The sequence below is a fragment of the Cetorhinus maximus genome, chromosome 10, assembly GCF_964194155.1.
Source record: "Cetorhinus maximus chromosome 10, sCetMax3.hap1.1, whole genome shotgun sequence".
Classification (NCBI taxonomy): domain Eukaryota; kingdom Metazoa; phylum Chordata; class Chondrichthyes; order Lamniformes; family Cetorhinidae; genus Cetorhinus; species Cetorhinus maximus.
This window is the reverse complement of record NC_135888.1, coordinates 42264110-42290539: the sequence shown is the minus strand read 5'-3', so window position 1 is coordinate 42290539 and position 26430 is coordinate 42264110. Positions and strand designations below refer to the sequence as shown.

The 26430-nt window shown below is 43.3% G+C and overlaps 1 protein-coding gene across 6 annotated transcripts in view; it reads left to right on the top strand.

Annotated features, from left to right (window-relative positions):
* abca2 (ATP-binding cassette, sub-family A (ABC1), member 2) overlaps positions 1-26430 on the top strand; it is a 576571-nt gene that overhangs the window by 275626 nt on the left and 274515 nt on the right. For all 6 annotated transcript variants that reach the window (XM_078550348.1, XM_078550347.1, XM_078550346.1 and 3 more), the window contains one exon: positions 17535-17717. In XM_078550348.1, the coding sequence (XP_078406474.1) occupies positions 17535-17717 (183 nt within the window). The remainder of the gene's footprint in view (positions 1-17534; positions 17718-26430) is intronic.

The following is a 26430-nucleotide window of genomic DNA, read 5'->3' as shown; positions in this document are numbered from 1 at the left end:
TGATCATAGCTTAGATTATGATATCACTATTGGGCAAGATAATGAGGTAGGCCCCAAGATCTACTTCAACTTCTGCAGGGGTTGAATCTGCACTGTTGGTGTTATTCTGCACCACACTCTAGCCATCCAGCCAGCTGAGCTAACCGAACCCTGTAAACAAACCAGCCATTTGATTTAATTGAATAGTGTAATGTGGCAGGAAACTTTTTCACTGTTGTCAACTGACATCAGTGCGACATTGAATTGCTCTGACAGCGTTCTCCTTGGTGTGCAGGAATACAAGTTTGAAACAACAACAAGGCTGAGAAAACAGGGTGATATGACAGAATTGTTTAAAATTATGAAGGGGTAGGACAGAGTTAATAGAAACAGATTGTTTCCAATGATTAAGGAGTCTAGAATGATGGGGTGTAGATGTTGGATTTAATCGAAGAGAAAATTAAAATGTAACATTCTTAAAATCTTTGCGAAAACATCAAAACCTGAAGGGATGAGACGCTACACTTGTAAAAGTGAATTTTCTGTGCGAGTGAGGCTGTTTGGCAGTCATTAGTACTTCTCATTATTAAACAAGTGCTTACGCTTGTAATGATAAGACATAACTTTCTGTGGCATGTTTACTGGGCCTTCAATCAAGTTCCTAAAAACAAGAGGGTCACTAAGTGCGTGAGGCTGTTTCCGCAAAGCTAATGGTGGATTGACATAACTTGGGACAGCAATTTTACAAATTAACATTTAACATCCCATCTGCTCCTCGCCTGAATTCGCTGTACCAATTGCACATAAAGTACACCAAATTCTGGCCCATTCCATAAATTGGGACTTTTTTACCTGCTGTTAGTTTGCCATCTACAATTTGGCATTGGTCATGAAACCCAGTAAGTATTTCTACAAAATTACTTACCAGTCTGAAGAAAGGTATTTTTGCTTCTCTGGGAGAAAGATGAAAACACAATTAATGAACCTGGGAGTTTGTCCTTTTTATTTAATGGAAATCTACTGTGATCTTTGAAAATAGAGCTTGAAACTCCTTGTAAATAAAACATTTCTACATTCCCTGCAGCTTTGTAATTCAGTAGCAATTTGTAAAATGTTGAGTCTTGCTGCTGGTGGTTAAATTTTTATTAATACATTTGAATGAAAGTCATGCAACACAAGGCTGTGATGATCATACAAACTTTCTGAACACATTTATACTATAGTAGGAAATGTTGGTATGTGCATATCATGGATGGTGCTGGAGATAAGAAAATTCTTCTGTCATTTGCACTGCAAGTGCATGCGCCAGATGTGAAGGAGCATTTACTATTCGCTAGTGGCAGTGCAGTAGGTGGAGGAATTACTGAGATTGCTTCCAGAAACACTGAGACCCAACCTGCTGAAGTGGCATTTTCTGGTTCCCGCAACAATAATGGTGACAACTGTTTTTTACATAGCACTGTTTATTTAGTAAGATGTTCCGAGGTGCTTCACAGAAGTATAATCAGATAGAAATGGACACCATCTAATGAAAGGAGGAGATGTTAGGATAGATGACCAAAAGCTTGGTCAAACAGGAAGCTGTAAAGGAAGAGAGAAAGGGAGGGAATTCAAGATTATGGGCCCCAGACAGCTGAAGGCATAGATGCCAATGCTGGGGTGAAGGAAGTTGTGGATGTACAAGAGGCCAAAGTCAGAGAATGCAGAGTTCTCAGAGGGTTGTTGGGCTGGAGGACGTTACAGAGTTTGGGAGGGTCGAGGTCACAGAGGGATTTGAACACAAGGATGTGAACTTTAAACTTGAGGCGCCCATGGACCTGGAGCCAGTGTATGTCAGCGAAAACATAGGTAATGGGTGAATGGGATTTAGAATAGAGGCAGCAGAAGGTTGAATGAGAGACAGGAGCACAAGTGCAACAACTTAAGAACTGCCTTCAGCGGCACCAGCACTTTTTCTGTCTGTGGACAGGACTGAGGTCTTAGCTGGGCCTGGGCAGTCCAAGAACATGTGTTTGGGTTGTTCCTTCCAGCATTGTGGAATCTTCCCTTCAATATAAATTAGGGCAGGTTCCAGAGCTCTGGCACTGTTACAGGTCTACTGTCAGGTGAAGCCATGCTGCAGTACTGATCCTCAGCATGTGAAGAAAATGATTGTAGCTATAATGATAAAATCCCTTCAACTATTTTGCATGGTGAGTGCACCCCTTAATTTGGCTTCAACACGCTGTCAGCCTCTAACTAGCCAATTCAATTCACCTGTGGTGAAGTGGATTATCATAAATGAAACATTTTTTTGATGTATCGTTTTTAAAAATTCCATGAAAATGGATGAAAAAAACTGATCAGAGAAAGATTTTAGTATTTACTTTGAACACTTGTTAATTTTGTAAGCAATTTGGGCAGTTAGAATATCTTCCTCCTGTCAACTGTGACTGAACAGGTGGTAGCTTTTCTGCAATTGTGGAGTATATAGATGGTCATTTGTTACCCTGGAAGCTGCCAGCTAGAATGAACTTGATTCCATTCTAATTGCCATCCCTGGCAAGTTCACTGGAACGAGAGTGTATTTCTGTTGCAGTGGTGGCTGTAGTTCTTGGCCCTTTACTTCTATATTTTACTATTGTCAGGAAGAGTTGACTTCACTGAGCTACCCCTGAATCCTTAACAGTTGCAGCTTGCAGCTGTGGGCTTCCTTTGTTTTGCACGAGCTGTCTGTTAATGTTGCTATTCTGTCACAATGAAGTGCATGCTCTAGTTGTAAGTGAGAGTAGCTGTTGCACAAACAGATGTAAACAGGTATGATATAGTCGGGATTACGGAGACATGGCTGCAGGGTGACCAGGGATGGGAACTGAACATCCAGGGGTATTCAGTATTTAGGAAGGACAGGCAAAAAGGAAAAGGTGGTGGAGTTGCTTTGCTGGTTAAACAGGAAATTAACGCAATAGTGAGGGAAGATATTAGCCCCGACGATGTGGAATTTGTATGGGTAGAGCTGAGAAACACTAAGGGGCAAAAAAATGTTAGTGGGGGTTGTATATAGACCCCCAAACTGTAGTGGTGATGTTGGGAATGGCATTAAACAGGAAATTCGAGATGCATGTAATAAAGGAACATCTGTAATTATGGGTGACTTTAATATGCATATAGATTGGGCAAATCAAATTAGTAACAATACCGTAGAGGTGGAATTCCTGGAGTGTATACGGGATGTTTTTCTGGACCAATACCTTGAGGAACCAACAAGAAAACAGGCGACCTTCAACTGGGTATTGTGTAATCAGAAAGGAAGAATTGGCAATCTAGTTGTGCGAGGCCCCTTGGGGATGAGCGACCATAATATGGTAGAATTCTTCATCAAGATGGAGAGTGACGTCGTTGATTCTGAGACTTGGGTCCTGAATCTTAATAAAGGCAACTACGATGGTATGAGGCGCGAGTTGGCTATGATGGATTGAGAAATGTTACTTAAAGGGATGACGGTGGATAGGCAATGGCAAACATTCAAAGAGCGCATGGGTGAACTGCAACAATTGTTTATTCCTGTCTGGCGCAAAAGTAAAACAGGAAAGGTGGCCAAACCATGACTTACAAGGGAAATTGGAGATAGTATTAGATGCAAGGAAGAGGCATACAAATTGGCCAGAAAAAACAACAGACCTGAGGATTGGGAGCAGTTTAGAATTCAGCAAAGGAGGACCAAGGGATTGATTAAGAAGGGGAAAATAGAGTACGAGAGTAAGCTTGCAGGGAACATAAAAACTGACTGTAAAAGTTTCTATAGGTATGTGAAGAGAAAAAGATTGGTGAGGACAAATGTAGGTCCCTTACAGTCAGAAACAGGGGAATTTATAATGGGGAACAAAGAAATGGCTGACCAACTAAATACATACTTTGGTTCTGTCCTCACAAAGGAGGACACTAATAACATGCCAGAAATGTTGGGGAACACAGGGTTTAGAGAGAGGGAAGAACTGAAAGAAATCAGTATTAGTAGGGAAATGGTGTTGGGGAAATTGATGGGATTGAAGGCCGATAAATCCCTGGGGCCTGATAATCTACATCTCAGAGTACTTAAGGAAGTGGCCCTAGAAATAGTGGATGCATTGGTGGTCATCTTCCGAGATTCTATGGACTCTGGAACAGTTCCTACAGATTGGAGGGTAGCTAATGTAACCCCACTATTTAAAAAGGGATGCAGAGAGAAAACAGGGAATTATAGATCAGTCAGCCTGACGTTGGTAGTGGGGAACATTCTAGAGTCCATTATAAAAGATTTAATAGCTGAGCATGTGGAAAACAGTGGCAGAATCGGACAGAGTCAGCATGGATTTATGAAAAGGAAATCATGCTTTACAAATCTACTGGAATTTTTCGAGGATGTAACTAGTAGAGTTGATGAGGAGGAGCCAGTGGATGTGGTTTATTTGGACTTTCAGAAGGCTTTTGACAAAGTCCCACATAAGAGATTGGTGTGTAAAATTAAAGCGCATGGAATTGGGGGTAGTGTATTGAGACGGATAGAAAACTGGTTTGCAGACAGGAAACAAAGAGTAGGAATAAATGGGTCTTTTTCTGAATGGCAGGCAGTAACTAGTGGGGTACCGCAGGGATTGGTGCTGGGACCCCAGTTATTCACAATATAAATGATTTAGATGAGGGAATTAAATGTAATATCTCCAAATTTGCAGATGACACAAAGCTGGCTGGGAGGGTGAGCTGTGAGGAGGATGCAGAGATGCTTCAGTGTGATTTGGACAAGCTGAGTGGGCAAATGCATGGCAGATGTAGTATTAGGTGGATAAATGTGAGGTTATCCATTTTGGTAGCAAAAACAGGAAGGCAGTCGCTGAAGGTAAGCATGCAGATGCAGCAGGCGGTAAAGAAGGCAAGTGGTATGTTGGCCTTCATAGCCAGAGGATTCAAGTGCAGGAACAAGGATGTCTTGCTGCAATTGTACAGGGCCTTGGTGAGACCACACCTGGAATATTGTGTGCAGTTTTGGTCTCCTTATCTGAGGAAGGATGTACTTGCTATAGAGGGAGTGCAGCGAAGGTTTACCCGACTGATTCCTGAGATGGCGGGACTGACATATGAGGAGAGATTGAGTCGATTATTATTATATTCGCTGGAGTTCAGAAGAATGAGGGGGGATCTCATAGAAACCGATAAAATTCTAACAGGACTAGACAGGGTAGGTGCAGGAAGGATGTTCCTGATGGTGGGGGAGTCCAGAACCAGGGGTCACAGTCTGAGGATATGGGGTAGACCATTTAGGACTGAGATGAGGAGAAATTTCTTCACCTAGTGGATGGTGAACCTGTGGAATTTGTTACCACAGAAAGTAGTTGAGACCAAAGCATTGTATGCTTTCAAGAAGGAGTTAGATATAGCTCTTGAGGTGAAAGGGATCAAGGGGTATGGGAAGAAAGCGGGAGCAGGCTATTGAGTTGGATGATCAGCCATGATCATAATGAATGGCGGAGCAGGCTCAAAGGGCCGAATAGCCTACTCCTGCTCCTAGTTTCTAAGTTTCTATGTTAGGGCATTATTCTTAAGTATATATAAGAACCACTTTTCACCTGTGTGGGTGGAGGAACAGAGAGTCTATATCTGTGTTCTCTGGGTTACGTGAATAAACCTGTGTTAAGGAAAGACTGGCTCCAGATTCCTCTTTTGCTCAGTGAATGAGTAGCCAGTTATTACAATGTCTGGTTGAACCATCCTAGGTAAATGTATAGGCTTGTGAGCCATTCAGAATAGGAAGTTTGACCATTTATCTGCGCTGAATTTGCTGATCTCCGCTGAAATGACAATGGGGTTGCTACAGGTAACAGTACTGCAGAGGCGAAGTCCCATCTTCACATTGAGGACATCCTCCATGCTGTTGTGCGGCACTATCATTGTGCTGAGTTGGATAGATTCAGATCAGATCCAGCAGCTCAAAACTGTGCATCCTTGAGTTGCTGTATTCCATCACCAGCAGCACAGTTGCATTCCACCACAATCTGTATCCTCGTGACCTGGCGTATCCCTCACTCAAATACCATCAAGCCAAGGGACAAACCCTGGTTATATAAGATGTGTAGGAGAGCATTCTAGGAGCACTACCAGTAATACCTAAAACTGACGTACCAACCTGGTGAAATTGCAACACAGGACATAGATGCATACTAAACAGTGGAAGCAACATGTACAGATGGAGCTAAAGCTCTGCAGTTCTGCCATATAGAGTTATGAATGGTGGCAGACCATTAAACAACTAATGGGATGAGGAGAGTTCATAAACATTTCCACTCTGAATAAAGGAGGATATCAACATGTCAGTGTAAAAGGAAAGACTGAAGAATTTGCAACTATCTTCAGCCAGAAGTGTCGAGTGGATGATCTATTTCAGTCTCCTCCTGAGGTGCCCAGCATCACAGATGCCAGTTTTCAGCCAATTCTATTCACTCCATGTGATATCAAGTAATGGCTGAGTGCACTGGATACAGCAAAGACAATGGACGCGGACAACATCATGGTGTAGTACTGAGAACTTGTCTTTCAGAACTAGCTGCACCTCTAGCCAACCAGTTCAAGTGCAACACTGGTATCCACCTGACAGTATGAAAAATTGCCCAGAAATATCCATAAAAAGGACAAATCCAATCCAGCTAATTACTGCCCCATCTGTCTAGTCGCAAAATAATGGAAGGTGTCAGTGACAATGCTATTAAGCAGCACTTACACAGTAATAACCTGTTCACTGATGTTTGGGTTCTGCCAGGACCACTCAGCTCCTGACCTTATTGCAGCCTTAGCCCAAACACGGACAAAAGAGCTGAATTTCAGAGGTGAGATGACAGTGACAGTCCTTGATATGAAGGCAGCATTTGACCGAGTGTGGCATCAAGGAGCCCGAATAAAATTGAAGTCAATGGGAATCAAGGGAAAACTTTCCACTGGTTGGAGTCGTACATAGCACAGAGGAAAACAAAAAGCTAAAAGCTACTGCGGATGCTGGAAATCCAAAACAAAAACAGAATTACCTGGAAAAACTCAGCAGGTCTGGCAGCATCGGCGGAGAAGAAATCAGTTAACGTTTCGAGCCTTCATGGCCCTTCGGCAGATCTGCCGAAGGGCCATGAAGGCTCGAAACGTTAACTGATTTCTTCTCCGCCGATGCTGCCAGACCTGCTGAGTTTTTCCAGGTAATTCTGTTTTTGTTATAGCACAGAGGAAGATGTTTATGGTTGTTGGAGGCCAATCATCTTAGCTCCAGGACAGCACTGCAAGAGTTCCTCTGGGTAGTGTCCTGGGTTCGACTATCTTCAGCTGCTTCATCAATGATCTTCCTCCCAACATAGAAAAAAGTGGGGATGTTTGCTGATGATTACACAGTCTCCAATGCCATTTGTAACTCTCCAGGCACTGAAACAAGCTATACCTGCAAGCAGTAAGACCTGGACAACATTCAAACTTGGTTGTTAAGTGACCCCTTACACCACATAAGTGCTGGGTGATGACCATCTGCAACAGGAGAAGATCCAACCATCTTCCCTTGACGTTCAATTACATTACCATCACTGAATCCCCCACCATCGACATCCAGGGGGTTAGCATTGACCAGAGACCTCACTGGACCAGCCACATAATTGCTGTGACTACAAGGGCAGGTCAGACACTGGGATTTCTATGGTGAGTAGCTCACCTTTTGACTTCCCAATGCCTGCCCATTGTCTACAAGGCACAAGGCAGGAATGTGATAGTGTTCACTTGCCTGGAAGATTGCATCTCCAACAATAGTGGAGCAACTCATCACCATATAGGACAAAGCAGCCTGCTTGATTGGCACCCCATGCACCACATTCACTCCTGCCACCGACGCACAGCGGCAGCAGTGTGTACCATCTACAAGATGCATTGCAGCAACTCACCAAGGCTCCTTCAACAGCACCTTCCAAACCTGTGACCTCTACCGCCTAGAAGGATGAGGGCAGCAGATGCATGGGAACACCACCACCTGCATGTTTCCCACCAAGCCAAAATCATCCTGACTCAGGTCAAAATCCTGAAAGTCCCACTCCAACAGCATTGTAGGTATAGCTACACAACACGACTGCAGTGGTTGAAAATGTGGCTCATTGTCACCTTCACAAAAGCAATTAGGGATGGGCAATAAATGCTGGTCTTTCCAGCGATGCCCACATCCCATGATGAGATTAAAAAAGACCTTAGTGCCCCCAGTGTTCTTGCTCTTGGTTGCTACCCAGTGAAGCTGTGTTGGAAAGTACATCTGGATGCTAGGGGATGATGGGCCCAGTCTTTCTTTGACATCCCAATTCACGTTGGTCAAATATTCTTTTGACAAACTAATTAAGGCACCAATGAACTAACACCTGTGAACTCATATCCTAGCATGTGCCAGCAACAGCTTTTGTTACCAAACAATGGAAAGAATTTTCCACTATTAACCCTCCACCGTCCAGTTGGAATTTAAAGCATTTGTTTTTGGGTCCCCCACCAATTTTCTCCAAACTAAACATTGACACTAAAACATCATGTCAAACTTTTTGAGGACCTTGGTAATTTTTGTTTGACAACTGGTCTGATCCTCACTTCCTGTAGAACTGGCTCATGTTTAGCTATTGGAATGAATGGATAAAGACTAGACAAACAATAGTATTCTTTTGTGTGCCTTCTAATTATTTGTAATTACAGCTTTCAATTTGAATTATTATTAATGGTGGTCTCTGTTTCTTGGTTAACTTTGCGGAGGCATTTACAAGAATAAAAATGATGCAAAATGATGACCATTTTGAAGGATGGACATTGTGAAACTGCATGTCATGGCCTGGTCTCTTTAGTGTCCTAAAGCAGCCTCCCAAACCTTCCCTTCCCCAGTAAGAACATGCCCAATTTAGATAATCACTTTTTAACAGTCCAATTCCTCCACCCTCTCAGTCATCCTGGTTCCCCTCCTCTATGTCCTTTCAGTAGCTGTAATATCCTTTTTGTTCGACAGCAGTCCTAACGGTGGTCACACTATCCATTTATGAATCGGCAGGATCACCTCGCTACTTTGGATCAATGTTGATTTTTAATAAATCCCAGTCGATCCCAGCATCTGATATGCTTCACTTGTAGCTGACGAGCATTATTGTAACAGCTTCAATTTATTGTCATTCAGACCCCCACACAATCTCTGTCATTTTGCATACGCATTATTATCTTTCACATTATTTAAGTGAAAATCCCTTCCTGGATTTTCTTCCAAATGTGAAGCATGTTGCATTTCTCTTCAATGCATTTCATCTGCTACTTGTCTACCCGACTGCCAATTATTCAAATACCCTGTAGCTTATCCTGTTCAATTTTGCCGTCTACCCACTTCATTAGTAATTCTGCAATTTTAACTACTGTGCTTGTGCTTCCTAACCCCAGATAATTTATGAAGATGGGCGACAGTGCAACTCGCTCAAAATCCATTCCTATGCACAGAGTTAAAATTGGTCCTGATATTTGAACATCAGCTGTAACAGCTTTCATTTCTATAGTGCCTTCAACATAATAACACGACCCAAGGCATTTCACAGGTCTATTATCAAAGAAGATTTAACATCAAGGACATAAGGAGATATTCAGACAGATGATCAAATGTTTGATCAAAGGAATGAGTTTGAGGAGCGTCTTAACTGAGGTAGAGTGGAGGAGAGGTTTAGCGAGGAAATTCCAGTGCTTAGGGCTAGGCAACTAAAGGCACGGCGACTAATAGCGGAATGATGAAAATTACGTTTGTGTTGGAGCCCACAATTGGAGGAGCACAGAGATTTCTGGCTGGAGGAGGTTATAGAAATGTGGAGGGATGAGGCCATGGAGAGATTTGAAAATAAAGATGAGAATTTTAAAACCCAGAGTTTGCTGATTTCGCAGCCAGTGTAGGTTAGTGAGCACGGGGGTGATGGGTAAACGGGACTTGCATTTGAGTTTGGATATGGGCAGAAAAGCTTTGGTTAAGTTCAAGTTTATGGAGCGTATAGGGTGGGAGGGAGGCCAGCCAGGAGAACATTGGAATAGTCAAATCTTGAAGTCACACCCACTGCCTTATCCTGATCAACCTCCCTAGTCACACCCTCAAAACAAAACACTAAATTTGATTGACATGACTTCCTCTTTGTGATAAAAGCAAAAAACTGCGGATGCTGGAAATCCAAAACAAAAATAAAAATACCTGGAAAAACTCAACAGGTCTGGCAGCATCTGCGGAGAGGAACACAGTTAATGTTTTGAGTCCGTATGACTCTTCAACAGAACTAAGTAAAAATAGAAAAGAGGTGAAATATAAGCTGGTTTAAGGGGAGGTGGGACAGGTAGAGCTGGATAGAGGGCCAGTGATAGGTGGAGATAGCCAAAAGATGTCATAGACAAAAGAACAAAGAGGTGTTGAAGGTGGTGATATTATCTAAGGAATGTGCTAATTAAGGGTAGAAAGCAGGACAAGCAAGGTACAGATAGCCCTAGTGGGGGTGGGGTGGGGTGAAGGGAAGGGATCGAAATAGGCTAAAAGGTAGAGATAAAACAATGGATGGAAATACATTTAAAAATAATGGAAATAGACAGGAAAAGAAAAATCTATATAAATTATTGGAAAAAAAGGGGGGGATCGGAAAAGGGGTGGGGATGGAGGAGAGAGTTCATGATCTAAAATTGTTGAACTCAATATTCAGTCCGGAAGGCTGTAAAGTGCCTGGTCGGGAGATGAGGTGCTGTTCCTCCAGTTTGCGTTGAGCTTCACTGGAACAATGCAGCAGGCCAAGGACAGACATGTGGGCATGAGAGCAGGGTGGAGTGCTGAAATGGCAAGCGACAGGGAGGTCTGGGTCATGCTTGTGGACAGACAGAAGGTGTTCTGCAAAGCGGTCATCCAGTCTGCGTTTGGTCTCTCCAATGTAGAGGAGACCGCATTGGGAGCAACGAATGCAGAAGACTAAATTGAGGGAAGTGCAAGTGAAATGCTGCTTCACTTGAAAGGAGTGTTTGGACCCTTGGACGGTGAGGAGAGGGGAAGTGAAGGGGCAGGTGTTGCACCTTCTGCGGTTGCATGGGAAGGTGCCTTGGGAGGGGGTTGAGGTGTAGGGGGTGATGGAGGAGTGGACCAGGGTGTCCCGGAGGGAACGATCCCTGCGGAATGCCGCCAGGGGGTGTGAAGGGAAGATATGTTTGGTGGTGACACCATGCTGGAGTTGGCGGAAATGGCGGAGGATGATCCTTTGAATGCGGAGGCTGGTGGGGTGATAAGTGAGGTGATAAGTCCTCTTTGTGAACCTGTTTTGACCATCATCCACTTGGTCACCAATTGCCATCATGAAAGCACTGCAGGGTCAGGTTGACAGTGGCTTTAATTAGGCTCAATGTTCATGGAAAATGGAGCTAGGTGTGATAGCATTTATCTGCTTGACTTGTCCACACTAAAAATGATGGCACCAGAGGGGCAGCAGCAGTTAATTTTACATTTCAAGTTCATCATTAATTTACATTTGCAGTGGCAAGGCAATTCTGCATTTGGCTGTTAAGCCGTTTGACACCTTAGCACTTAAACATAATACTTCACTGCTCGTTTCTAATTTACGGCCAGTGGTAAGTTAATATAACCTTTCAGGTAATCACAAAAATAAATCAGCTTAACAAGAAATGAATCATTTGACTTTTCATGAGTCTGAATTTATTTTTGCTGAGAATGGGGGGAAAATTGAACGAACCTTTTAAGGACCCTGAGTTTGATACTGAGGTAAAATTTGAAAGAGGCTGCTGATAGGGATCAAATTCACGCAGCAACTGAAATAGCCAGTGTCACAATATCATCCCATGGTTTTTAATTGGTATTTTGAGTCTGTGGAATGGGAGTTTTACCAGCCCTTCCAATAACGATATTAATCATGAGTATTCCTTCAGACAAAAAAAAAGAAGAGTGGTAGCAGCACCAAATTGCTGTAAGTGCATCAGCCTTTCACACCTGGAGTCTGGGTTAGAGTTCAGACAGGTGGAGAAATCCTGCTCCTTGTCTGCTGCCTATAAGGATCCCACATGAAATTTGTTTGGACTGTCATGGTGCAATTTTGATTGCTGCTGGGCTAACAGCAAAAATAACCTCCTAATTTGGCCCTGAGTGACCAATATCAAAGGATGACTAGTGAGGGGAATGGCAAAAATTCTCCACCGCACTGTCCTGAAGTGGAAGCCAAGGCATACTGTTGTGGCAGAGTTGAACTCAACTTTACTTTGTATCTAACTCTTCTATACCTATGCTGAGTGTTTGAAAGGTTAACATAGAGGAGGTTTGTCAACTGTGGCTGGATGTACCTCTGGAGGTATCATTGCATGGTCTTCTGCCTCCAATCATCCCACTCAGTTGAGCAGCCCAGAAGCAACTAATAATAAACAAAAGTGTTCAAAGAAAATAAAAATAAAAACGTAATTGTTTAATTTGCCCAGAGGAGTGTCCTGGAGACTTAATTGCTAAAGAGTTCAGCACTGTTCTGGAGGGTTGGCAACCTAAGCTTAGAGGCATCTTTGCTCCACATCTAATTAATGCACATGATTTGGGAATACATGATGCTAACACTGAGTGCTTGGAATTAGCAAATGTTCCAGTCCCAGCCCCAATATCCCATAACTTGATGAGAACCGAGTTCTTGCAAAAGAAATAGCTCATATCCCTCACATTCCAGATGTCACAGTTTGTTTAGAGGTGAATTTGTCAAAGATTAATATGAAAGAAAGATGGCCACACATTTCCTAATGAGCTGGAGCTGGAAATTAGCAGGCGGTTCCATTCAGTTAATTGATGCACAGACATGAGGAATAAGGAATACTGGCTCTAACTCTTTATGGGAAGGCATGTGTTCATATTACTGAAAGATTATTTGTTATTGTGTGTTGGATGTAGTTGTTCAGAAATGTTGATGCAAGCCTCTCATTGGCGATGAGAAAAAAGATAATTTTGTTTTCATTTTATTGATTTTATTTTTGACAATTGCAATAATTTTTCCTCATCACGATAATAATTGAATATAAGGAAATAAAACACGCTGTGTTTGAAATGAGTCTGTTTTGTTTTTATTAAACATGCCAATTCAAACTCAAACACTTTTCTTTAAAACAAACTTTTTGACCAGTTCCAAGCGATGATGGCATGCAGGTCTGTGTGCTCCATTTTTGCACAGGAGCAAACTCCTGATCTTAAATGTGCCAGCCAGCAACCAAGTGGAAGCCCTGTACTTCCCCAAAGGAAGCGAGGGTAAAATACAGATTGGTCATTTTATTAATGGAATATTAACAACACTGCACCAACCAATGAGTTGGAGGCAGTGCGGGACTTCGATTAGGACCTACAGCAAAGAGTTTATTTTACTGCAAGCAAAGTTGTTACATAATGCAAATTATGTGGATGAATGCCAGCACAGGCACAATGGGCTGAATGGCCTCTTTCCATGCTGTACCCTTCTACGATTCTATGAAAATCAATCCCAGTCACTTATAGCAGTGTAACCTCTAGAGGAGATTGACATCGGAGTTACCCAATCATCTCCACTTCAGCTGGGAATATTCTTGTCACTTAATGCAGCCTGCTAAAATATCCTTGTGTCCTTATGAGAGAAAGTTTTGTGAGGCTCTGCTGCCTAATGCAAGCATGGATTCGAGCTCTGGCTATAAAACTCTAACCCCCAACCTCTGAACCACTTTTGTCTTGAGCAAGGCTCTGTATTTGCCACAGATCCATGTAAAATTTACTTTGTTGCATTAATAAAGTCCTGCCTTTTGACCCCTAGAGCCAGGAACTGCCCTGCCCTCTAATACCAATAGTTGTCTTTTATTGGATGGCAGGAAGAAGGAACTGGCAGAGTCACAGCTGTAAGGACATCCCATAGCCAGGCAGATAGTGGTTGGAGCCCAGAGATGTTGAGCAGCAGGTCAGTGAAGGAGAGGTAGGCCTCATTTGCCTCCCCAACCCCATGAATACCGTTGTCCAAAGATGTCCAATGAGTTAATAAAAGCAAAATGCTGTGGTTGCTGGAAATCTGAAATAAAAACAGAAAATGGCAGAAAAACTCAGCAGGTCTGGCAGCATCTGTGGAGAGAGAAACAGAGTTAACATTTTGAGTCCGTATGACTCTTCTTCAGAGCTGAGTAGTTCTAAAGAGGAGTCATAGGGACTCAAAACGTTAACTCTATTTCTGCCTCCACAGATGCTACCAGACCTGCTGAACTTTTCCAGCATTTTCTGTTTTTACTTCTAATGAGTTAATATTGGCTTTTTCAAACTTAACTCCCATTTTAAAGAAGGTGAGTAACATTATTCGTAATATGAGAAATAGAATTAATGCCTCGTGTCAATGGCCTTTCATCAAAACTGGAAGATGCCAGCGACAAGAAACGTTTCAGCAAGTATAGGGATGAGGAGAAGGGGCATTTGAGACAGTGGGAGTGGAGGCAGTGTGGGCAGGTGTTTGATTTGCGATTTCCTATTGGTACATTCTCTGGCTCTGTACTTGTTTAAAAGCTGCTCCTCTCTAAAATCTTCCAGTTCAGGTGAAAGGTTTCTGATGGACATTTTCCTTGAACGCTCTGGGGTTTTAACTCCGAGGCGTGTGTGGTTTTTTTTTACATGGGATTCTGAGTCCAGAAGCCAGGCTCTGCTATCTGTCGGATGAGGAAGCCTTGGGAAAAAGGCCCCAGCCCAATTGCAGATAAGTTTATTGGTTGTTGAGTGGAGGGTTAATGAGTACAAGCAATGTGGGGAGGGGTCAGGGGAGAGCTGAAGAAAATGGGGTAGATCGGGGCTTGGCGAGAGTCGGGGCTGAATCATCTCAAAGGGGGGTGTCCAATGATTCTGGGAAGGATCGAGATGGGAGGAGGCAGTGGAGGGGGGAGGTAATTGCAGGGCATTGGAGAGGGGTACAGGGAGTGAGATTGAAAATATAAGAGGGGGAACGGGTTGATTACAAGGTTAGTTTGTTGGGCTTGGAGGAAGCACTTATGCTTCTCCTGATCCTGTAAAGTGCTGAAAAGGCACTTATCCACCCCTCCTCATTGGTTTTACCTGACCAATTTCCTAAGTCAGTGGGGGAACCCAGCCAACATGAATTAAACGTAAATGAAGACATGCAACTTCCTTAAAATGTTTCAACAACAGACCTACTGCCTGGGATTGGATTGGTTTGTCTGCCCCTCATTCCACCTCCGTTAGAACTGGAAGTGAATGGGTTGGGTTCCTGTTTCAGAATTTTTTCAGCTTTACTTTCCATTGGACCCGAACTCACTCATTTTTGCGGTTAAAATTACCCCCATTATATCAGGATGTCCATGGTGATATACCTGCTTGCTTTCTTCATTTCTTGTTTTTCCAGCGCACGTTGAATGAATTCTTTTGCTAAAATCCAACATTGCCGCCATTCAGCCTGGTCCATAGCCTTGCTATGGGAAGGTCGTGTCTTACTAATTTAATCAAATTTTTGAAGAGGTAACTAGGAGGATTGATGTGGGTAGTGTAGTGGATGTTGTCTACATGGATTTTAGTAAGGCATTTGACAAGGTCCCATATGGCAGACTGGTCAGAAAAGTAAAAGCCCATGGGATGCAGGGGAATGTGGTGAGTTGGATTCAAAATTGGCTCAGCAACAGGAAACAAAGGGTAATGGTTGATGGATGTTTTTGCAAATGGAAATTGATTTCCAGTGCTGTTCCACAGGGCTCAGTGTTGGGACCCTTGCTGTTTGTTGTACATATTAATGATTTGGATTTAAATATGGGTAGCATGATTGGAAAATTTGCAGATGACACAAAAATTAACTGTGTAGTTGATTGTGAAGAGGATTGTTGAACCATGCTGACTATCCCTGATTAATCCATTCCTTTCTAAGTGCCAGTTTATCCTGTGTCTCAGAATTGATTCTAATAATTTGCCCACTACCGACGTCAGACTGACCGGCCTATAATTTTCTGGCCTATCCTTCACACCCTTTTTAAATAATGGTACAACATACGCAGACCTCCAATCCTCTGGTACCTCACCCGTATCTAGTGAGGGTTGGAAAATGATCTTCAGAGCATCTGCTATTTCCTCCCTGGCTTCTTTTAACAGCCTGGGATACAATCCTTTCAGCCCTGGTGATTTATCCACCTTCAAGGATGACAGTCCCTCCAGTACTTTCTCTCTCATTATGCTTATTGTATCTAATATTTCACACTTTTCCTCTTTAGCTAGAATGTCTGCATCATCTCTCACCTTACTGAAGACAGAGACAAACTGTTTATTGAGAACCCTGCCCACATCTTCTATATCCACACATATGTAGCCTTGTTCATGCCTAATAGGCCCTGGCCTTTCCTTAGTTATATCTTGCTCTTAATGTACTGATAAAACATCTTTGGGTTTTCTTTGATTTTACCTGCCAATATTTTTTCGTATCCTCTCTTTGCTTTCTCAATTTAGTTAACTCCTAACCAAGTCGTCTTTGCCTCAATTTTTAAAACTCTTCTATTCAGTAGATTCATACTGATCACCAAGAAACCAACATTTATTGATTTTTGTGTAATTGTGCCAATGTTGCACATGAAGCTTAACTAATGATGGGCTGAATGGCCTGCTCTGCTGTAACAATTCTGTGATTCTGTGACAAATGAGGCATTAGTGTTATTTAAACTTGATAGGCAAACAACAGACCAATGACTTACATCTTAATGATTTCTTGAGGGTTTCTTTTCCTGTCATTCATAACTGACTGCTTTTATTCTCGATATAATCAGCTCTTGTTGGCATCCTGATGAATGTTGCAGTTAAAACGGCAGTTTTCAGAATGAAACCACAAAAAAAGAGTGGGTGGGAAACTATGTCCAGAGCTTGGTTTTGTTCCCTTCTTTCTTTCCTCCTAAATGACAGGTATATTGGGAGTAATAATCAGATATTTAAATGCTTTGAAGGGGGAACGTTTGCAATGTGTCCTTTTGAGCCCTCTGGGAAAGTTTATGTCTTCCTAGAATGTAGGATGATCAGAACCATGCTTGTAGTAATTCAGCATAAATTAATGCTGAGTGATGATCTTACTCTGAGAGGATGCAGGAGTGGTTGGCGTAGGATTCACGTTGGTTTAGCAAACATTAAAGATCTAAGGTCAGTGGCGGGGAGTGATGAAGACTCACTTTTGAGGTCGAGCAGAGAGGGTAGTCCTGTATTTAACATGTTCCTGATCATGTGTGGCACTGTGCAGCAAAGATGATGACCATTTGGCCCATCCTGTTTGTGCTGGTTTAGCTCTTTAAGTTCAAGAATCCACTCCAGTCCCCCATACCTGGCACAGTGTACAAAACCCTGGTCCAAAAGATACAATACCTGTAGCGCTAACATAATTTTGAGTTCTGATCCAGGAAATAGAATAATGAGTAACTTTCAATTTCCTGCTGTCCATGTCAAGATTTTTTTTTCTCATTTCCAAAATGTTGCTAATGCTTATGTGGGGAAATGAGACTCAAGGGACTGCGTGATGCATTTATTGAGAGAAAGGTTTGTGTTTCAGGAGCATCTTCTGGGAGGCTGGAGGAAGCTGGAAGAAGGACTAATTCATAAGGCATTGAGTGACCCAGAGAAAGTGACACACAGACAGACGCTTGTCCAGTTGTTGGCCCAGGCTCTTGGTCTGGCAGGATCCAGTAATGCCACAGACAACTATGATCCAGAGGCACTTGTTGGAGAGATGGAGGTAATGGAAGGATGGTTCAATGATTTGGTTTCCATGTGTTACAAAACGATATCATTTTCTAGGAGTTAGGTTACAAACTGAATACCACAGCAGATCCCACCTAGGGCTATCATTGGGAACTGAAAGCATTATGGACTATGTTACCTCTCTGAAAATGAGAAAAGTATGATAGCCTATAATAATTACAGGAATGTAAGGAACCAAGTGTATTGGGGGACTAATGTGCATTGTTATCAATGGAGTGAAGGAAGTGACTTGATAAGTCACAATTTCTATAAAATTCCACACTTAACCTTGACAGAGCAGTTTGCTACCTCAAGACTCTAATTTACATAGAAAGACTTGGGAGGCAGTAAAATGCTGGGATCGGAGCAATAATAAATCATTTAATGAATCACTGCTCTAATTACAGAGCCATACATCAACTATTTTCTGTAAGCCAAGTGGTTTCTTGATGACAGGAGGCTTAATTCTGTTGATCAATCATGCCAAGAGGTTTATTGTGGTTTACTTAGCCGTCACGGCACTAGATTTTTAATTCATCTCAAATCTCCTAATCTTAATTTGACCCTTTTTCCCATCCCCGCCCCTCCATTATCTCAGAATGCAAAGTACGTGTTTGAAATTCTTTAGGTAATTCCCTCCTCTAGGGAATTTTGATGGCCAAGGGGAGATGAGTTTGGTTGCATGCAGGGAGTTGAATCCCCAAAAATGATACTGGGTCAGGACCCCCAACAACATCTCACCCGGAGTGGATTGAAAGTGAGTGGGGAAACTCCTGTGCAGCTGTCGGTAAGGCTTTTAAATATTATAATAGGTAAATAAGTCTTATTTTAACTCTGCATTCTGGCTTCAACAGCCAGCAGACCTATTTCCTGACCTGTTAAAAACACGCCAGCGTCACTGAGGCGAGTGGGCAATGCGGAGATCTTCTGTGAAACTGACAGGCTGGGAAGCCTTTGATCAGTGAAACTGAAGAGCTCCACCTGTGGCCAGGTGAGAGGCTGCTGTTTAAAGCACTCCTTCCCAGAGAGTGCTTTCATTGCTTGACAGGTGTTTGCCAACTTCTTGGAAAGTACTTCACCTATCTAGCACTTCACTCACCTTCAGCTACATTTCCCTGCTTCCACGGCATGGGAGCAATGTATGCAGTTCTACCTTCCACCTCTTCTGTGGGGATAGACGGGAAACAACACCAGCACCAGCTACCTTCTCCTCAACCCCTCTCCACAAGGCAGGAGGGATAGACCCAGTGATCCAGCTGGAAGGCGATGAGACCCCCAACAGACAATCAACTCTCAACATGTCTTTTTTTCCTTTATTCTTTCATGGGATGTGGGCATCGCTGGCAAGGCCAGCATTTGTTGCCCATTCCTATGACCCTTGAACTGAGTGCCATTTCAGAGGCTAGTTAAGAGTCAATCGCTTTACTGCGGATCTGGAGTCGCATATAGCCCAAACCAGATAAGGATGGCAGTTTCCTTCCTTAAAGGACATTAGTGAACAATAATAATCATCTATACATATAACAACAATAATCGACTATAGTTTCATGGTCACCATCACTGATGCTATCTTTCAATTCCAGATTTTATTAATTGCCAGGGTGGGATTTGAACCCATGTCTCCAGGGCATTTGCCTAATCCTCTGTAGTACTAGTTCAGTGACATTGGTACTACATCACCTTCTCTCACTGAGCAAAAGATGCCTCAGGTAACTTGGCCGCTCACGGCAGGTCACTGCTGATATTTCAGCTTTCTGGAACAAGACCTGTCCAGTGGAGCAGGTGAGTAAGTATTGCCAGTGACTGTCAAGTTGCCTGTTACTGGTGGGCCATGCCCCTCACTGGTCTCTGCCTCTCCCTGAGATTTTGTGCTCACTTCCTCTGCAAGAAGAGAAAGCAGAGAGGTGTGAGCGTTCAAAGTGGCTTGTGAGGAGAGAAGGGCAACATTTGTGGAGAGCAATTGTGAAGCACGATTGTGAGAAAGCAATAGGCTAAGGGTACGTGTGAGTGTCGGCTGTTCAGGTGGTTCCAGGGGAGAGAGGAATGAGTGGAGCTGCAAGGTGTGTTGACCTGAGGTGTGCAGTGCAGGAGGATGCTGGGAAAGTCAGAATGCGGAGCTTGGCATCTAAAAGTGTTATGCCACTCACCTGTCATGGCCTCCCGAGGCCCTGGATTCTCTTGGTACACTTTTTCCAGGTGGGAGGGTGCACACTCTTGATGCTGATTTCCTCGGCTGCTTCTATCCACGCTTGCTTGGTCGGCTCTCCTCTTCCTCCCATACTTGGAAGAGCTAATTTCTCTGCACTTCCTCAGAGCCTGCAGCAGGACCTCCGAGAGGACCAGGGGAGCAGCCTTCCTGGGTCTTCTCTCCATTCCTTTGGGTACTGCAGCCTCTAAAGTCCAAGTGCTGGTGACCCCTTGTAACCCATGCCATTGTCCCTTTAATCAGAAATCCTTCCTTTGAAACATTTAGAGTTGATTGCAGTCAGTCTCCTTGGTTGGTCGGGAAATCTAGAAGTGGCATACTAATGCCATGCTCCTGTTAAAGAGCCACAGCAAAGCCTGCTGGGGATTTCATTGGGTACCTGATCTAGCAATGGCCCCGCTATATGTGCTCAAAATTACACCCAATGCCTTGGAACTCTTGTTGCAGGGGGAAGTGCATGGTGAACAATGACTAAGCTGCTTGACAGCGCAAAACTGAATATGTGGTTGAAAAGATGGACTTTTAGAAATCTCTTAAAAACAACAAGATTGAAAGGGTGGTGCTGAGCAATAATCTGGAGTGAGGGGAGCGGAGCGTACACTGAGTTGTTTAGCTGGAGATTGCCCATATAGGGTGTGGTGAGTCTGTGGAGCAACTTGAAAATGGGGCACAGATCTTGGTTGATTCTCTGAACCACAGGGAGGTAGTGGAGATGGGTAGGGATGGGAGCATCAGGTGTGATAACAGGTACATGGATATTTCTGTATGTGGGCGTAATGGGTGTGGGGGACTCTGGCCCGAATTTTCATGGAGTCATGGAAACTTCAGAGGCTTCAAACTGGTAGACAGGACCTGGACCTGGAAATCCCTCCCCCACTTCTGACATCCTATTTTTGACAGTAGTGGAAAGAGATAGGGCATGATTCACACATGATGGAAACTTGAACTCAGCAGGGCCATTTGATCTCAGTGCTGAGTTCAAACAATCCCATTTTCGTTATAGCAAGGGCTTTCCTCGCATTGTGGGAGTTACAAATTTTTAGAGTAGTTGTAAATGCTCTTGAAGGGTAGATGGGATCTGTAGAACTGTCAGGCTGTAAGGTTATCTATATACCCATGCCATTAACAAAGAATGTTTCACTGCCTGTGTCAGTGAGAGTTAAAAAAAAAACCTCAAACCATGAAGCTATTTAAATCCCCTGCCCTTGATTTTTTAAAGAATAGGCTGCCTGTGTCAGTGAGAGTTGAAAAAAAAAAACTATCCTAGCAGCTACATGTTGACATTACCTCAAGGGCTCTAATAATATGTCATCATTAATGCTTGGCTGCATTCCATAACTTATAATTATCTCAGGGGATGCTAAGTTCACTGTTTGATTGAAAGCTCAGAGAGGTTATTAAAGGATTAACCATCTTTGATGCAGAGTTTTGAATATAAGTCTGTTTTTATACAGGATCAAGTACTTTAGGGGATTTAAATATTTTGATTGGGCTTTCATGAATGGCGTGTTTTAATATTGTTATAGATGTTAAGGACATTATTCTGTTTCATCTTAACATGGCTCTTGAGGTCTGTACATGGTGGATATTGGGTGAGTTGGAGGTTGGAGCAACCCTGCCATTTCTTTATCAGTTAGTTAATAACCTTGCTGCTGCTAATAAACTGTTATCAACACTAATGAACCTTACTGCCATTGATAAACTTTACCAATACTAATAAATTTTATTCATACTAATGAAACCCACAATACGTAATACACATTACTAGTAGTAATAAACCTTACTTTAAAAAAAGGAAATAAGACTCACCAGTTTATTCCCTAGTTTAGGTAAGATAAATAGGAAATCCCTACCAGCCAGTAACTTACCTGCTTCCCTGTGATGCCACAGCTCTCTTTTTCTTTCCAAGCAGGGGCTCTGAACCCACAGACTGGCTCTTGGTGGAATAGCTGCTTTCTGCCCTGTTGTGTTCTCGCTCCTTCCTGCCACTCTCGCAATGAATTCTCACTGTCTCCTGTTGTGCTTTATGCCCTGCTGTTTTCTTACTGCCCCCCGCCTCTCTCTCTCTACACGTTTCTCTTTTCTCCATTAAGATATTCTTTAAAACCTACTACTTTGACTAAGCTTGTGGTCATCTGCATTTATATCCCTTTATGTTGCTCAGGGTCAAATTTTGTTTGGTAACACTTTTGCCAAGTATCTTGGGACATTTTAACTTTGGTACCCGGCACTATATAAATACAAGTTGTTATTTGTTAGCTCATGAATCTCAGCTACCACCACTTGGTGCCTGCGTCAGACCATTGTTTGACCCTTGGTGTGCTCAGTGAATGAGAGTCAGTTTAACAATACAGGTGTCAATATCTTGGGGAGCTCCTAATGGAGAATCACCATTATGTCAAGTTTGCTGTGTGAGAAACACCAAACTGTTAACTGCTTTGCCCTGATTTAGTAATTGCTGTATGTTGAGGAATTAACCCTTGTGATCCAAATTTAACTTCATTGCAACATCATGGAGGGACAAGGGGGCATGGACCTCGAGCGACCCTTTCTGGGAGTCAAGCAGGGCAGCATTCATGACTTTACTCGTGATTTATTGATTTTCTGTTGCAGTGTAAATGAATCACTGGGGATAGAAAAAGACCAACTCTCATGCCCACATGTCTGTCCTTGGCCTGCTACAATGCTCCAGTGAAGCTCAACGCAAACTGGAGGAACAGCACCTCAGCTGCCGATTGGGCACTTTATAGCCTTCCGGACTTAAAATTGAGTTCAACAACTTCAGATCATGAACTCTCTCCTCTATCCTCACACCTTTTTGATCCCCTTTTTTCAAATATTTATTTTTTAATTTTTATATATTTTTTCCCCACCTATTTCTATTATTATTATTTTTAAAGTTTATTTCCATTCATTGTTTTATCTTAACCTTTTAGCCTATTTCGATCTTTTCTCCCACACCGTCCCCTCTCCCCACCCCACCCCCACTAGGACCACCTGTCACTTGCTCATCCTGCTTTCTACTCTTAATGTCACCATTAGCACCTCCTTTAGCCAGTATCACCACCATCAGCAGCCCTTCGACCTTTTGTTTATGACATCTTTTGCAATCTCTCCTTTGCCTCCACCTATCATTGGCCTTCTATCCAGCTTCACCTGTCCCACCCCCCTTAAACAGTATATATTTCACCACATTTTTACTTCTCTTTAGTTCTGAAGAAGTCATACAGACTCGAAATGTTAACTCTGTCTTTATCTCCACAGATGCTGTCAGACCTGCTGAGTTTTTCCAGCAATTTTTGTTTTTGTACCAACTTCCATATAGCGCCTTTCACAGCTTTAGGTTGTCTCAAAAGTGCTTTACAGCCAATTAAATAGTTGCTAACATGTAGAAGCAGTTGAAATGTAAGAAATTGTGGCAGCCAATTTGCACAGAGCAGGGGCCACAAACAGCAATGCGCTAATAACCAGATAAGTTGTTTTTAGTGATGTTGTATGTGGAATAAATGTTGACCAGGCCACCAGGGGCTGAATCACAGCTGATGACTAGAGGGAGAGAGATTGCCTGTCACTATCTCCTTGCCTTGTGGATCAAGCGCATTAAAACAATCATGCAAAATCAATAATTCATTGCAAAGTCATGAATTTTGGTAACATTGTGCTGATTGGGGTCGGGGGCCTAGAGAGAGGAGTGGATATCAGAATCATAGTATTATTCTGCTGTTCTGTTTCTTTTGAAATGGGATGAATTGCTTTTGATGTTCTAAATTGTGGTGACAACTTCTCTGAGGTTATCCATGACATTTTCATCCCTCCCTGGACAGAGGTGTGTGAACCTTGGTGTTTATGACATTGCTTCAGCCTCAATCTCTCTATCTGCTGGGCACGATTCACTGTTGAATACATTTGGAAGAGAAAACATTGATCTAACTTTTGCAGAGGTGGCTTAGATACTGAAAATTGCAGCTTATAAATCGATCTGAGATATAAAACAACCCTATTTTATCAATCCCAAAACTCATATTTTTACAAATACTCAGAGTGTACGAGTCTGTTGTTTCGGGGGCTGGCACATAAAAGGTCAATGTGAGACTGTGTACAGTACCGCCCGCATGATGATGTAAAAGAACACATGACCCGCACCGAGGGGTCAGTATAGTGTTGGAGAGAGCACTGTGTAGAAACAAGCATGGAGGCAGCTCCTGGCTTAGACTTTTACTGTACCTATTATATAGTTTCATGTAGTTAACAAATACTTGCTGTTGAACGACCTAAGACCATGAATACTATGAATAAGACCTGCCGAACTACGCCCCAACAGCTTATAACAGAGTCAACTTACCTCCTTTTTCAGCCGTGACATGTTATACTCACATTTGTAGTCAGCCTCAATATTTCATCTCGCAAATGCATGTTTTACTTACCGGCATCTTATAACTGGGCACAAGGGATCGAGGAGATGATATAGGCTGTACTGCGAAGATGCCTGGGAGTTTAAGACATGCCCACTCTTTGCATCAAATGTGTCTGACACTTCAAAATAGTGACAACCCACACCCAGGCCAGCGGCTCACTTTTATATTTGGTGTATAAATTGACTCCTGTTTTTGGAACGATTCTTCGAAGCTTCAAAGGTCGACTCATATGCCAAAATCTGTGGTAGCCATGGTACAATGTTGCAGTGCAATCCCTTCCCCAATGCATTAACTTGATTGCTGCCTTAATAAATCTACCACCAGCATTATGACTGTTCTTGGTTGGGACAGCAAGCTAGCTGTTATAAAGGTAGAGGTGGTAATTCTGACATTCTAGCAATTAAATTGGTTATTCCCCCAAAAACGGTTATGGGGAATCACAATGCACAGTTAACCTATGCCCACTGAGTTGAATCCATACAGCATGCTAATCTTGTGCTGCCTGCTCTTTATGGTGGTTTCTGTGTGCAGCCAGTGCTTCTCTTGCTCTTCATTGGCTGCAGGAATCAATGCAGGCCCAGTATCGTTATTAATTTGCTCTACTTAAAGCTAGTCTGTACCTCATCAAGGTGAGGTCCATTCTGGCTGGAGCGGATGCATGAAGTCATTCTACAAGTGAATCTGATGTGGAAAAGAATGAAAATGATGATGGGAAAAAGCAGATACCCAGATTTTCAGATGCTGCACTGCACTGCACTCTCAATCTCAGCATTGAAATTACCGTCAATGTCTGTTTGCAGAAGAGAGTCCAAAACTTCTGCCACCTGGAAGGACAAGGGCAACAGACACACGGGAACACCACCTCTTGCAAATTCCCCTCCAAGTCATACACCTTCCTTGGAACTATATCGCTGTTCCTTCACTGTCACTGGGTCAAAATCCTGGAACTCCCTTCCTAACAGCACTGTGGGTGTACCTACACCACATCGACAGCAGCAGTTCAAGAAGGTGGCTCACCACCACCTTCTCAAGGGAAAATAGGGATTGGCAGTAAACGCCAATAAATGCCAGGGACACTCACATCCCATAAACAAATGAAAAGGGACACCTTTTCACATAGACCCTGGTTGGGGTTTTCCGGCTCCGTTGCGGGCAGGTCCCGTCACGGGCGAGGCGGCGCCCCAGCCAGAAGTCCATTAACTTGCGGTGGACCAGAAGGTTGCGGCCGCGGGCGGTTGCAGAAAATCCCGCTATCTGTATCCCATGCATTTCCCCACCCTTTCACAATGACAGTACCCCATCCATCTCCCACCCTTTCACAATGACAGTACCCCATCCATCTCCCACCCTTTCACAATGACAATACCCCGTCCATCTCCCACCCTTTCTCAATGACAGTACCCCGTCCATCTCCCACCCTTTCACAATGACAGTACCCCATCCATCTCCCACCCTTTCACAATGACAGTACCCCATCCATCTCCCACCCTTTCACAATGACAATACCCCGTCCATCTCCCACCCTTTCACAGTGACAGCGCCATATCCATCTCCCACCCTTTCACAGTGACAGCGCCATATCCATCTCCCACCCTTTCACAGTGACAGCGCCACATCCATCTCCCACCCTTTCATAGTGACAGCGCCACATCCATCTACCACCCTTTCACAGTGACAGCGCCACATCCAACTCCCACCCTTTCATAGTGACAGCGCCACATCCATCTCCCACCCTTTCACAGTGACAGCGCCATATCCATCTCCCACCCTTTCACAGTGACAGCGCCATATCCATCTCCCACCCTTTCACAGTGACAGCGCCACATCCATCTCCCACCCTTTCATAGTGACAGCGCCACATCCATCTACCACCCTTTCACAGTGACAGCGCCACATCCAACTCCCACCCTTTCATAGTGACAGCGCCACATCCATCTCCCACCCTTTCATAGTGACAGCGCCACATCCATCTCCCACCCTATCACAACAACAATACCCTATCCATCTCCCTGCCCTTTCATAGCGAAATTACCCCATCCATCTCCACACCCTTTCACAGTGACAGTACACCATCTGTTTCCCCACCT